Source organism: Hipposideros armiger, unplaced genomic scaffold (assembly GCF_001890085.2).
Source record: "Hipposideros armiger isolate ML-2016 unplaced genomic scaffold, ASM189008v1 scaffold_181, whole genome shotgun sequence".
NCBI lineage: Eukaryota > Metazoa > Chordata > Mammalia > Chiroptera > Hipposideridae > Hipposideros > Hipposideros armiger.
Window position 1 is genome coordinate 1907953 of NW_017731531.1, and position 15050 is coordinate 1923002.

At 38.0% G+C, this 15050-nt stretch overlaps 1 protein-coding gene across 6 annotated transcripts in view; it reads left to right on the top strand.

Annotated features, from left to right (window-relative positions):
- Window positions 1-15050, top strand: part of SOX6 (SRY-box transcription factor 6) — a 625392-nt gene that overhangs the window by 529380 nt on the left and 80962 nt on the right. For all 6 annotated transcript variants that reach the window (XM_019652558.1, XM_019652560.1, XM_019652559.1 and 3 more), the window contains one exon: window positions 11767-11916. In XM_019652558.1, the coding sequence (XP_019508103.1) occupies window positions 11767-11916 (150 nt within the window). The remainder of the gene's footprint in view (window positions 1-11766; window positions 11917-15050) is intronic.

Consider the following 15050-nt stretch of genomic DNA (forward strand, 5'->3'; position numbering starts at 1 on the left):
TGTTATTTGACAAAATGCTTTGTTCTCCTCATATTTTCCACGCAGAGTTTCATGCTGGGTTGTTGGGCTGGAAATCTTTGATTAACTGGAATTAGTCGCCGAAATAAAATAGACACTTTTGTTTTATGAGTCCTCTTGCTGCGCTGTAAATTATAGTAAAACATATAAGGAGTGACAGAAAGACGTGCTGATTTGAACCTCTGACCCACGACAGGCACAAAAACATAAGATTATTTCTTCAAAGAGCTGCACAGAGACATAAATATTCCATGGTCCACTTGGAATTACGCCCTCTTACACACTAAAGCTGTGATTTTACATCGTGTACCGTGAGTATTCTGGGGGTGTTGCAGTAGGCTTAGAGAAGAGAATTGAGATTCCAAAACATCCCCCTTACATTAGGACTTTGAATGCTTCAAGGTTTTTCTCTGTTCAACAATGGACAATGAAAACAGGAACAAAACAAAGTTCCTGTTCCCTAAATGAATGGCCAAGGGTGATTTCCCTTTTTCCAGAGAAGTGTCACATTTTATAAATCTTAAGGCTTTCTCAAAGCCACATTGGTTCTCAGTTTGAGCATCTTAGTTCTGTGGGGCACAGTTTTTGGGCATTAGCCCAAAGGAATGGTCTGGGAGAGGGAGACATTACTAAAAGCAGCACAGAAACTCCTATTAGCTTAACCACGTTAACGTATTACAGGGGACTGGTGTCCACTCTGCAGGATTTTTTTTTTTGGTTAAATAATTTTATAGGATTATTTAAAAGCTTTTAGTTAACATAAGGTATCTTTCCGGGGCTTCGTTATAAGCAGAGCCTACCTAACTGTCCTCAGTCAAAACTAGTGGTGACGGGTGTGTTAACAAACCTTATTGTGGCAGTCATTTTCACAATATATGCATATATCAAATCATCACATTGTACACTTTAAACTTACTCAATAAAGCTGGAAAAGGCACCTAATTGTGCCCAGTGATGATTCACTAGTGATTGTAAATTGTTCCATTATACCGCTCATCATGTGTCTTTCTCCCTCTCTCATTCTGGTCCTTGCTATGAGCTCCTTGAAAACAGCATATCTTCATCTTTGTACCCCTCATTTTTGCTAAACTGAATACAAATGCCAAATGTTTTTCCTGAATCAGATCCCTTGGAGTGCCGTCTCTTAAAGAGAATAGGCTAATAAGAGCCTGCAAGTATTGACTTGCTGTGGTGTCCCCTCCTCTTAGGATGTTATGTGCATGAATGAATTGACTTCATACCACTATCTTTTGGAGTAGGTACTATTATTTTTCCCATTTTAAAGATGTGGAAATGTAAGGCCCAGAGAGATTAAATCACTTGCCCGAAATTACATAGTTGGTAAACTCGGGTTCTGACTAAGGAGTGTGCCCACTTGATCACTATGCTATCCTGCCTCTCAGAGCATTCTGTAAACCTTATTTTCCCAGCTTTCTTCTTCAGTCCTGTCTATTAACCATGACCTGCTTCATCTGCTATAAGGCTTTTTCAAGGTGGATTATTGAGATATGTTTCAGAGTCTTAGTAGTGACAATTAAGCACATTGTATGCATATTGCACGTTATTCAAATAAATAAATAAATAAATATATATATATATATATATATATATATATATATATATAATTATTTTTTTACTGTGGTTGCTCTGTATAAGATATCATTCCCTTCTGCTAATTAAGGAAGAAGCCATGGGTATTCCTGTAGGATACAGATGGTGTATTTACATACTGCAAAATATGCTGAAGTTCTCCAATTGGCAATACTGATAATTTGCAGTTTAAAAATAACAGTTAGTGGAGGTGGCTCTGAAATAGGGTAAAACATTTTTTTGAATTAAAAAAAAACATACAGAAGCAAATAGAAGTGGAAAGTAAGAAGATAATATTTTGTATTATTTCTTGCTAATTTTACTTGATCACTGAAAAGCTAATTTAGAATACATCCATATCTCTCTCAATATTTACTATAAATGCACATTTCACAATATTATTAATATGGAATTTCTGTTTAATACATCTGTACATTTCATCATAGGTATGAATTTTGTTTATTAGCATGATTCTTGTGTTCAATCTTCCAGTCTCCTGAGAAATTAAAAACCAAGTTCAGTTTAAAAACAGTAAAAACATTTTTATGTAGTAAACATGTTTATTTCTAACCAGCTACATTTGTTCTATTGATTAAAGTGAAAAGAAATAGCATTTAGAAAATATTATACTTTCATGCAATTTTGGTTTTCCAAATATATTTCATATATATATATATATATATATATATATATATATATATATATATATAAACAATTTTAGTAAACTCTTTTATTGCATATTTAGCATATTTGTCTTCATTCTGTGTTCTCTAGGAGGCATTATTATGGGTGGAAATTGAAGGGCAGAGAAGCTGGACAGTTGTAGAATATTTTTCAAGCAATCGCATCTGGTTTCTTGGCAGGCATCGTGGGCCGAGGCAGAGCAGCCCTGGCATATCTCCAGATTTTCCTGTGGGTATTGCTGAGGGATTTCCAGGTCTGCCATGTTGTTGTAATGGTGTTTTCTAGAAACCCAAAGACTCAGAATGGAATTGAAAGTACATTAGATTGTACCTGAGTCGACATGATCTGGCCTCTGTGCCATCTTTCTGACACCTGCCCTTTGCCCTTTGCCCTTTGCCCAGCTCTCCTGCTCCAGCCACACTACCTCCTTGCTGTTCCTCAGACACTCCAAGCACCAGCACATCTTTGCCTCAGGACTTTCCCCTTTCTTTGCCTCTGCCTGGGACGCTATCCCAGACAATGACATGGCTCACTCCCTCACGACTCCCAGGTCTCTACTCAAATGTCCCCTCCTTTTAGTTTTTCCCAATTTCCTCTATATTTAAAAAGTACCCCCCCACCACCATATGCACATACCTGGTCACTTTATATTTCGCAGCACATATCGCCACCAGAATTACAGGTCTCTGTGCTTATCTATATGCCTTCTCTTCCCTACTCCCTTCTCTAAAGTCACTGCTCACTTGTGTTTTCCCAAATAGTACCTGGCCAGTATTGGCTATTCAATAAATCATTTGTTAATGAACTTGAACCAAAATATACATTTTGGTTACAAAGAGACAATGCTTTTAAATATTGGGAACCTGACATATATTTATGTGTTAAAAGTAATTGATTGAATTCAGCCCATGTACTCAAATACATAAGTCCATTAAAAACATCCCTGTGGCTTAGTTTATGGGAAATCATGCTTAGATTTCAAATCCAACCTCTGGACTCATTGATGAGTTTTTACATCTTTTTGATAGAGTCAAGATGAACTTGTATGAGGTTTCCCTGATGAGCTACGGCGTTGTGAGTTGAGATTTAAAGCCACGTTACTAATGCGAGCTGCACGGCTTGGAGCAGTCAGAGATCTGGATCTCGTCAGCTTTACCTGCCCAGCCCTTAGATACAGAAGGGAAACAGTCAGATTCGTTCCCCGAGTGCAACCACCCTCATCATCACCTCTTTGAATATCTTGCTTCAAGAACCAAATTACTAATTGTTTCAATGACTGAACTGTTATGTCTGTAAATAAGGCATTATATATTTACATATTTTATTCAGCGCCCTGAAAGAAAAGCTATTTGGAAGAAGCAGAGAGAGAGAGAGAGAGAGAGAGAGAGAGAGAGAGAGAGAGAGAGAGATTGATTTAGTTTTCTTGTTGCAACTATTGGGGGTTACTTTGCTTATTCTTAGTGATCTACATTGTGCAACTATGTTTCATAAGGAAAAGCTCTTCTGAATGCATTTCAATATAACTGGTACAATCCAAGAATGAATGAACTTTTTTGTTTGTTTGTTTGTTTGTTTTTGTTTGTTTGTTTTTTGTAGCAGACGACTGGGTGCTCTGTTACCTGATGGATTCTTCTTCTTTTTTTTAAATTCTCTTCCTATAAGGGTAGGACCTTTGACCTGAGCCTCCCTCCTATTCTTTTTTTCTTTCTTTACAGCTTCTTCTCTACTCCACTTCCAGCGTATTCCTCCCACTCCCTCACGCCATTATCAGGAGTTATATCAGAGGAGCAAACTACTCTGTGCTTAGGAAAATAGGCAAGGGGATCTCCAGCCAGGAAAACACTTTTTTCGATTCATTTTTCTTTACTTGACATTCTTGAGCCGGCTGCAGGGGATAATGAAATGAATTAAACAGGTCATGGCTGTCCAGTGGCTTATAGTCAATGCTTGTCCCATTTTTCCTTTGGTTGTGTGGTAAGGCAGAAGTCTCAAAGGGGGTGAAATAGGTCTGCTCTCACCTGAGACAATTTTTTGGCCTTTTATGTGTATTTGCATAAACTTTAAAAATCTGAAAAACACCTTAAGATGATTATGACTACCTTAACCTAATTATTATGGTTGCATTTTAAAATGTGTACATTTTAAAGTAATTATTAAAATAAAATTCTAAAGCATAAACCATTCTTGGGTGTCCAGTGATTACTTTTTAAGTCCATATCGGATGAAAGTCTCTTTTAAATCTTAGGGGAATGGTGGAAAAACATCCCATTTATGTAGTACAAACCAAAAGCTCTAATAGAATGAATAAATTCTATTTGCAGTCAGTTCCCTAAGAGAGCAGAACACAAGGATAAATGAGTCCCTGTGAACACCAGAAGGGCAAAATAGGAAACCTGGGTTCTAGGTTTCATTCTGCTTACTGCTCACCAGTTGGTATTCTTATGCAAATCACATTTTATTTTTTATTCTCTAGAGTTGAGTTTTTTTCACCTGTAAAGTAAAGGGATTGGATTAGATGATGTTTACAATTCTTTCTTCTTCTGACATTGTTATTTGGTGTTTCTTTGCAAGAAAATCAGTGCATTACATGATGAACCCACATGCTTATAGTTTCAAGAAGGCAAAAACAAAGAAAGATGACCTCTATCTCTGGCGTTCCTTTTGGAGAGGGTGTAAAGAAAGGTATACTAAGAAAGGGTGTGGGCAGAAATGATAGCCATTCCTAGAAGGTGGAAACCAAAATGAAAAAGAAGGGGTTGTGATGGTCAGTTAACAGCATCTAGTAAATGTCAGGTGTTGTATGTTAGGTGCCAGGGACATAAAACCAAATAAGAGCCAGTCCTCCCCGTGAAGGAGCTTGGAATTTGGTGGTAGAGAATGGCATAGGAGGAAAAAAAGAAATTTCATAAGGTACAGAGGGACCGAGGATGTGATATGTTGGGAACACAAGGCAGTGGCCGGATATGGCTTTAAGGAGAAAATGATTTTTCAGTGGAGGCTCAAAAGAGGAGGAGAACTAGGACAAATAAGAGGCGCTACTAGGGATGGAAAAAAAAAAGTATAGCAATAGAAAAATATGCAGGAGGGGCAAGGAGATTGACTTGGAAATGAACCCAACATGTGACAAGTGGGAGAGACCATTCTTCCCTTGTTCTTCCTCCCATCTCCTATCTACAGCTGGTTTTCTTCTGTGTCAAATGTTAGCGGGATAGCTAAACAAGTACCTTCTATGCTGAAAACAAGGACGCCATTTCTTTCCTTCCATAAAACCACAGCTATATTTCCTGGATCATTTTGTTGACATTGGAGGTTTATGAGAAGTAAAAGTAGTTGTGATCCCTTTCAAATTATTTTTAAGCTCTCTCCCTCAGCCCTCCTTCGGTCCGTAATGACTTGTCACTGACACGCTTTCTTCCCTGTGCTGAACAAGCACTAAATCGGGCTGCTTCATTACCCGTCTCCGTTCCACCTTCTCGCAGCCTCACGGCCAAACTTGTCCAGCCCGGAGCGTGCCTTGCCTGGTAGGCAGAGGAGATCCTCTGCATTGTTTTGAGAAGGTAACAAAACCCAGGCTATCCCTGGAGAACGGAGCCAAGCTTGGGGCCTTAGTATAAGGTAGCATCCATCAGGCAAATCCTGACGTTTCCTTAAAAGATGTCCTTCTACCCAATGCTGCTCATTTCCTCCAACATCTGTTGTCCCCCTGAGTGGAGTCAGGGACATAAGGATAGAATCTGAGTTAAGCTGGGCGAGACCTCGGGTTCCCAGACGTTGTGGGGAACCACGGGAAGTGGGATGGCTATAAAGGTAAGAGTCGAAATCTTTCAGTAGCGTCTGTGAACCTGTCTTGATAGAATAGCGTTTCCCTTTCTCTTCCTTCCCTCGTTTTTCACCAATAGGCAAGTTGTATTGGAGGGAGACTTTTTTTTCTTTCTCTCTGGGACAGATCCTGACAGGCCACTTTAAAATGCTCTTTCTAATTGAAATGACAAAACACAGGAGGATTTGGTCCAAAGAGAACCCAGGCTGTGAAGCTGTGCCTTTTTACAGTTGGTTTCTATATACTGGAGGATAGTGGTGCCAATGTAAAGCCCCTGTTAGTTTTCCATTTTATCAGGTTCTCCTATTTCTACCCAGGCTCTGCATAGTTCTTTTTACTTTATCAGTCTATTAAAATGTGTCACTAGCGTATTTCAGGTGTCTTCTATTATGGCTGAAAGGTTGGTTGGAGAAGGGAGTTGTTTGGCTCAAAATTGTGCCCCTTGCTCCTTCAGGGTGGCTGGTGGTCTCAACGTGAGGATTGTGAAATGCATTTGAGAAAAAGTGGGAAGACATCTGGAAATGTAGTTTGCTATTTGAGAGCTGAGAACAGCAGCAACATCAGAATCTCTCTTCTCCTTGGACAATGATCCTTGTCTTGTGGCTGGGGACAGGAAATGGGTTTCATTGTGATTCACTGGATTGCTTATTTAAAATAATTTCATTTTAACACACAAAAGCAGAAAGCACATGGGCTTAAAACTGAGACTGACACTAAAATGGATAATCATTCCTATCTCACATAATTGTTAAGATTAAATAGAATAATAAATTTAAAATACCTAGCACAGTACCTGAGTCAGTGCCCAATATATGTTTGTTGAATTAACACATGCATAAATGGGGGTGATGTTTGGATGACTGGTTTTGTGGTCATGTGAAAATCATGTGATTATGAGAAGAAAAGTCCTTGTACCTTTTTTTCTATGGCACTCTCCATTGGAGATATTGCATGATTTTATCACAGAATGCAAGTGTGTGTGCATGTGTGCGCGTGTGCATGTGCGCGCGCGCGCGTGTGTGTGCGTGTGTGTGTGTGTGTGTGCGCATGTGTGTGTGTGTATTTCACATTCACATTATGGTAAATATTACATGCACTATGACACTACAAATTTGACATGAATTTGGCAATTTGGGGGGCAAAGCATGCCTCTCTTCCCAAATACAATAGTGTTATAAAATGACTCTGACACAATCAATTTCTTAGGTCCTGGCCCTAGACCAGTATGAGTAGTCAAAGACATGCACAAATTTTACCATAAGGTTGACTTTGATTGGTAAGACCTGCTGTTTGGTGTTGAATCTAAGCAGGTTTATTAAAGTATCACTAGGACCCAAATGCAAGCTAGGTTCTCCTTGGAGGCTGGTCTCAGGACACACAACTCCAGTAACACTATTAGAGGTGTATATTTGTGGATTTATGAGATCTTCATTGGGCTCTCAATCTAATTTATTTAAAAGATTGGTCAATGAGTTGATGCTAACCCACAGAGCGGTTTCTCTGGGTCTTGGTTTCAGCTCATTGCTCCTTTGTAGCCACTTCTCTTTGGGGGAGAAAGTCTAACATTGTTCATCTAGCCTGTAAGACCCCACTGCTCTCAAGCCCCTTCTCAGGCCACTCCACAGTCGTGCAGCAGTCCTGCCACATTGGCCCTTTGCAAGTTCCTTGAAAACATTACCTTCTTTTCTACCTCAGAACCATAATAACTGATGTTTCTTCTCTGGAATGTTCTTTATCAACCTTTCCACATGGATAACTCTTACTTAAAACATTCCTTCCTTAGAGACGCTATTTGGATCCTCCAGGCTATGCTAAACACCTTTATTCGATGGCCTCTTGACATTCTATAATTTTCTTTCTCAGCACTTACCTTCACCATAATGCACAATTACTGTCTAAGCATTTATTTAATATGTTTCTCTTTTTAGCTCCATTAAGGCAGACTATTTCTGAGTTGCCTATTGCTGTGCCCCTCATTTTTAGCACAGATAATAGTGAGCATTGGGCAAAGATTTGTCCTTGAACAAATTCATCAATGCTGGAAAGGTGCAAAGGTTGGTCCATCATATATCCATTTGTATGTTAAATGATAACGCTGGAGTGAGAGTTAGAGAGTTCTTCTAGCTCTAGTGCTAACTAGTTGTATGACCTTGGGCATGCTACTTCTATTCTCTAGACTTCAGCTCATCAGTAGAGAATGAGGAGATCAGACTTGGACGACATGATCTGTTAAGGCCCTTTCTGTTCTAGGTGCCAAGTATGTTATTGTTCAGGTTACCAAAATTTTAATGCTGACTACTTTATTAAAACTGAACTAATAATAAAAGTGGAATATTTTTAGCCATAAAATAGTAAAAGCATTTCTGAAAGTGCTCCTATAAAATATGAGTGATTTTATAATTTTGAAAAATATTTAGCTAGGCTCATTTTTACAGGTATGCACTGCATTTATTTTATATATCATGGATAAAGAAACAATTCAGTATCCCAAACAACCAGTGAACGTTTTTCAAAGTTGAAATGGAAAAATCTATATTTACAAAAACAGGCCTCACCAAAGTTTAAATGTTTACGGGACTTTGCTAAGTGTTATAAGTTTTACTATGCTGTTGATTTTAAAAATCCCCACTGTGTTTGGAAATGAATATTCATCATTATCATCATTATGATTATGAACTATGATCTCAGATTCCTACGTGGAATGATATTTTTGTAAACCCTTATGTGATAGTTAATCTGCGTTTAACCTTCTTTCCTAAACCATTAGTCTGTAAAGAACTATAGCTATTTCTAACTAAAGCTATGTCTTTGAATAACTAATATTTTATCATCTTTCGAAAAAAGGATACAGTTGGATTTAGAAGAACTTTATAAGTAAATAGACTAAGAAGAAAAATTGGTACTACTCTATGGTTAGTGCTTAAGCAATGTTAAGCACTATACCACAATTTGTGATAGAAAAGTTTAAGACAGGTCAGTGATGCTAGAAGTTATTGAGTAGCTATCTAGTCAACATTTTTAACAAATGACTTCAAAAGAATCATTTCTTGTGAAACAATATAATTTAACTTGGACTAAATTTATTTCCTCCTTTTTTAACTCAATATACAATTATTCATTTCATATATAATAAATATAATCATATCCCAATTTTGATGCCTCATTTGTAGAGAGAGACTCTCTCTCCTTCCTAACATCCAGTGACTTTACATACTGTATGTTAATTCAGAACAAATTGATTGGTTATCTTTTATGTATTAGCTTGATCATGACATCATAAGCTTACAACCTATCAAAGATGATAAACGTGCATAACTAAACACAGGTTTAAAAATGTGAGAGGCCCCACAAGAAAAGTGCAAACCAAGTGTTACAGATCTATATTTCACATGTCCTCCAGAGCTATATGCTTGTTCCAAAACTTTGAATCCTCAGTGTCAGTGCCTAACACTGAGACTCGCATAGAGAGCATATTTAATTAATGTTATTAGCTTAGAAGATGAGCTATCTGTGAAATTGTCTTCTCGATCTATACCAATTCAATGAGTGGGATGCTTTTATCCAAGTCAGATCTCAAGTCTTCAGTCTGAAAAGTGTGATTCTTATAACTGAAATCTTGTATTTCGCTAGAATGTGAAAAATTTATTTTCATGAGTGCCTCTGTCTTCACAGTGGACTCTTATTTTCTGATTTTTATTTCAAGGCTCATTTTACTAAATTTTGTCTGATATCCTACTGTTTATTTTACGCAGATCTGTAAGTTATATGGAACACACAACCATACCTCTTCGTGTCTCTATTTTATCAGTAGTCACAACTCACAAGGAACTCCCAGGAATCACAGCTCTGAGGAATCTCAGAGTTTACGGGGTCTTGCCTCTGTTAGGTACAACCCACTAGAGAGAGATATAAAATAAACAGTTATCAAAGCTTTAGAGGAAGCAATGAACCCTGTTCTATTTCTAAAAAGTAACTGCATTGTTCAAACAATTGGAAGGATGTCTGAATTTAGGCAGCCTTTTCAAAAATGGATTTGTTGCCAGAGACTTGTTTTTCTGCGTTTTCACTAGTTGAAATTCCCTGAAGGACTCGAGATTGATTAGAGTTGACTTTCTTTTGATCTTGTGAATTATTGAGGTAAAAGGAAGGCATAAGTGATATCTAAGGACTCTCGCCCCTCTAGGATTCCATGACTCTTTAGAACTCAATAGTAGGCCATATTGGTCATGACACCCGCTACTACATACCAAACACTCCTTCAATTCTCCACCATCTCCACTCCATTCTGTATAGGACTTTTCTTCCCTGGCTTAATCCAAGCAGAAAATTTTCAGAAGCTTCACTTGCCCCACTTTTGAAGATACCTGGCTGAATGTCAAAGGGAAAGGATACAACAGAGTAAAAAGGAAACCAAAAAGATAGCCCCCTTTACTCTCCAAGTTCTAGCAGTTCGACTGACTTTTGTGAATTTTTCTTGCCACTGAGTCATTGCACACACAGAATTATGAAACTTTAATTTCTTTAGAGGCTTGTTATATTAGAAAAATTGTTCCAAAGAAAGCAACAATCATGACATAAGCACATCTGGCTCTTGCAAATTATTCTTTATTAAGCTTTCATTTAATTACATGTGCTGAAAGGTCTGTTTTTGATTACTGTAATTTTTTTTTATTTGTTCATCTGAATAATAGTAATGCTGGAAATTACATACAAACCACCTGTTTTTTTCTCCCCTACTAACGTGGCAAAGTTTGAGCTATTTTCTCGGTGCTTGATGAACTAGGAAGCTTTCTATTTATTATGATAGAAATATGACTATCAAGGTAATGGCTTAATCTTGATGACCAGAAGAAAAGAATATATTTGAATGGAGTTTTTAAGCATTAAAAAGTGTTAAGATTGAGGTGTCTGAATTCTGGTTAACTAGCAGGCCTCTATATTCATTTATCACCAATTCCACCCAAAACCTAATAAATTGACAGTTAAGGATTTAACATCCTGTTCTAGGAAAAAGAAGCTTGATTTTTATTTTGTTATTAGTATTTTCTTGTGCCGCAAATCTGGCTATATTCTCTTAAGACCTGTGTTATATGCTGCCTAGAAGTAAGACCCTGAGGAAAGAGTGACAGCCATCGGGCCTCAGGAATCTTGAGGGGGACAGTGCTGGGATCATTTCAGAAGCATCAACATCCCAGAGAAGCTGGGTCAGAATTGAAATAAGAACGATGCTCTTCTGGGAATCCGTAGGAAAGTTCCGATTCGATTCTTAGTTCATAAATATTAAAATTACATGAATGGACATACCAACATTTAAAGAATGTTGTGGAAAGATTTTAGGCACTGCAGAGTCTTCAAGGCCATTTAATCCAATTCATTTTTGTACAATTGAAGAAACCATGGTAACGTGATCAAGTCCTTTATTTAGGGTCATCAAATTATTGCTGGAAAGACCAGGGACAGAATGATGACTCCAGGCCAGGACTGGTTCCTTCTTTGACATTATTCGGTCCCTCTTATTTTCCTCTTTAAACAATAGTGAAAGCGAAATTGCAGAGCTGTCAGAGACATAGTTGTCGAACAATACGGTAAGTTTTGTTTGAAGCTCCGTTTCAGCTGCACTGAAAGAGATGCTGTTTGTCTTCCCTGTTTTACAGCAGCTCTATGCCGCTCAGCTGGCCAGCATGCAGGTGTCACCTGGAGCAAAGATGCCATCAACTCCACAGCCACCAAACACAGCAGGGGCAGTCTCACCTACTGGGATAAAAAATGAAAAGAGAGGGACCAGCCCTGTAACTCAAGTTAAGGTACTTGCTTTGCAGGATTGTGGAAACAGTTTGGAAAATAGCTTCACAAGAAAGGTAGTGAACCAGGCAGTGCTGGGAGTGAGCAGCAGGCAGCAGAAAAACATAAAGGATCCCCCAAATGCTCCTCTTTATGGTATATTTCATGATTGAGCACTGAGGAACAGGTGTTTCCCTTTCGATAACAATAGTGCCGTAGCGTGAGGTCTTTACCTAAATCTGCAAACTTCCTTCTCAAAGAGTTTCTCCCCTTTGGATTCTAGCTTTAATGGTTTAATGTTCATTGGCATGAATGGCCGTGGTTTTATTACCAGTGTTTGTCACAGACTTGTGACACTTCTCTTTAAGTTCCTTACACAGGTGGGGAGCCAACTTATAGGACCAGAGACGGAGGATCTCAAAACTTTAGATTTAAAAAAGGGAACACAAAAGAACCTAATGGTGGACTTCCTATGATTTGTTGATAAAGGTCGCCCTTTCAAAAACAGTTACCTAGATGGGTTCTGAGGAATGAGTGGTATCATTACATAATCATGCTTTGATGTCATGTAGTTGTGGTAAGAGAAAGCAGGCTCTCCCAAGTTACGGCTGGGACATTAATATGGGGTTGTCGGAAAAGTCATGATGCATTTTTGCAATGAAAAACATAGAAAAAATATGTCATGACTTTTGAACACCCTGATAGGTACCTTTCCTCACTGATTTTCAGTGTCTTAACATGAGGCAGCCAGGGGGTACTTGGTGACCGAGGAAATGGATGGTCCGTTCTAACTCTGAGCTGCAGCTGGCACCTATAGGTGATACTGGTTAGTTTTTATGCTTGCCTTTCCGTCCGGTATTAACAAAGTCAAACAGTTCACAGAAACAATTGTTCACAGATAAGCGACGTGCCTGTTGAGAGGGGTGTGTTTATTGTAATGTGCCCAAAGTACTGCATTTGGAGAAAATTTGCAATTATTAAATCTTCACATGGAAAATATCAAAAGCCAACATAATATAGCATTTAGTGCTACACACTCACTGGAAACTGTTTTATGTTCTAGAATGTGCAGATAAGAATTTTGAGATTTCAGAAAGGCCTTTTAAAAATATGGATCCCAAATACCAAAGATAAAAAAGAAAAATAAACATCATTAAAAGAGATAGCTCTGCCTGTGCCCCACCCAAAGGAATTATTTTAATGCCACCCATGCTTGTAGGTTCTCCAAAGAAATAGATAGACATTTATGCTTTGTTGTTGGAAATACTGAGATATGAAAATAGGCAGCTCACATTTAATAAGATAGCATGACTTATGGAAACAGACTGTTTTGTGTTCCAGGAGTTTCTATTTGTGAATAAGAGTCAGAATACTCCAATCAAACCAAGGCGCTTTGTTTAATTATAGTGGTTAGAGTATGAGCATATCAAAATCAGGGACTTGAGGTATTGAGTATTAGATATTTTAACATGAAAAAGTCATTTTATAAGTGAGTTTGCCAAATGGAACTGCCCCAAACCAACCCTTTACTGGATGAGTAAAATGTTCCCTGGTTAAATTCAAGTTTATATCTGCTTTTACCATTCCAGCTCTGTGGGCCAACTGAATTTTATTACTCAACTTGACCACATGCAAATTCTTAGGGCATTCTCTATGTAATTTGACTTGACTATATTTTATGTTAATAACAAAGGAAGCGTTCCTTATCCTTATTAGAGTGTTTATTGTATGTGTGGCAAAAAAATATATAGACCAAAACATAAAGCAAATGTTTTAAATTTTAAAAATAGCTCCTATCTATTATTGAAGAGGTTTTACAAACAATCTCATAATTTTCTAATTGAAAGAATTATGACCACTAAAATATCTCATGTTTTTATCTATAGTCTTTGCTTTCCCTATGTATATAACATGACCACATCACAAAGGGCACGGTTTGCTGATGGTAACAAAAATAAACATAAATGGTTTTATGTACCTTCTTTCCCCCAGAATTTTTATTTGCTATAATTGTCAACATCAGAAGTCAGAATGTTTCTGTTCAAATGTCAGTTCTACCACTTTTACCAGCCATGTCATGTTGGGCAAGTTACTTAACTTCTTTCAGCCTCAGTTTTCTGCTCTGTAAAATGAAAGTCAATATCATTATGGATCTTAAATGAGATTCTACATCCCACACAATATAGTGAGTATTCCATAAATGTTAGCATAGTGATGATGATGATGATGATGATGGTCTGATGGTAAGAAAGAAGATGGTGGTGGTGGTGGTGGTAGGGCTTGTGATTGAAATATCTAGTTGTATACCAAGAAAGAGCCTAACAAAATACCTAGAGGATTTCCATTTTCAACCATGATGGAAGAACTGGGACCAGATTTACTCTCCCAGCTTAAACAACAAAAACTGGGCAAAATATATGAAACAATGGTTTTCCAGGTATTTACAATGTGAATACAAGCTGGTGGTGACCCCTGGCAGAAGAGAAATAAGTGACACAAGCACTGTAGTTGTTTCAGCTTACTGTCTAGAGGGCATTTCCAGGCAATAGTGCAGGGATGCGTTTGGCAGGCTCCCTGGGTAAAGAGGCAGATTGCAGAGTTTAGGGATGCCAAGATAGATGGAGATGAGGTCGAGTACCAGACAGGACAGAGCTGCACAGAGAGAGGACGCTGAAGATCTACAGATGGTTCCCCTGTGTATCCTGAGGATTGATGAGCATATGCACAATATGCATGAGGGAGCTACCTGAGGCCAGGGAAAAAGACCAGATTAACAGAGGAAATAATTTCAAGGTTCACAAAGGACTGAGAATGGTTTGTATTCCCATTAGCCAGAGTAGAAAGATCTTCTGACATGCGGGGCGTCAAGTTGACATCCTAAAAGGATATTACCGCAGTAGTGAGGCCAAATTATTCCTAGATTAAGAGCTATTATGGACTTGCCTAATAAAGCTTAAAGTAAGCCTAGAAAGGTTCAAATTGTCCTGCATCTCAGAACAAAGTCCGCAAATATTGAAAGGAGTACACAAACTCTGACACCCACCAATGTAAAATTCACAATGTGTAGCATCTATTCAAAAATTACTAGGCTTTCATAGACACAAGAAAATATGGACAATGATGAGGAGAAAACTCAATCAATAGAAACAGACCTAAA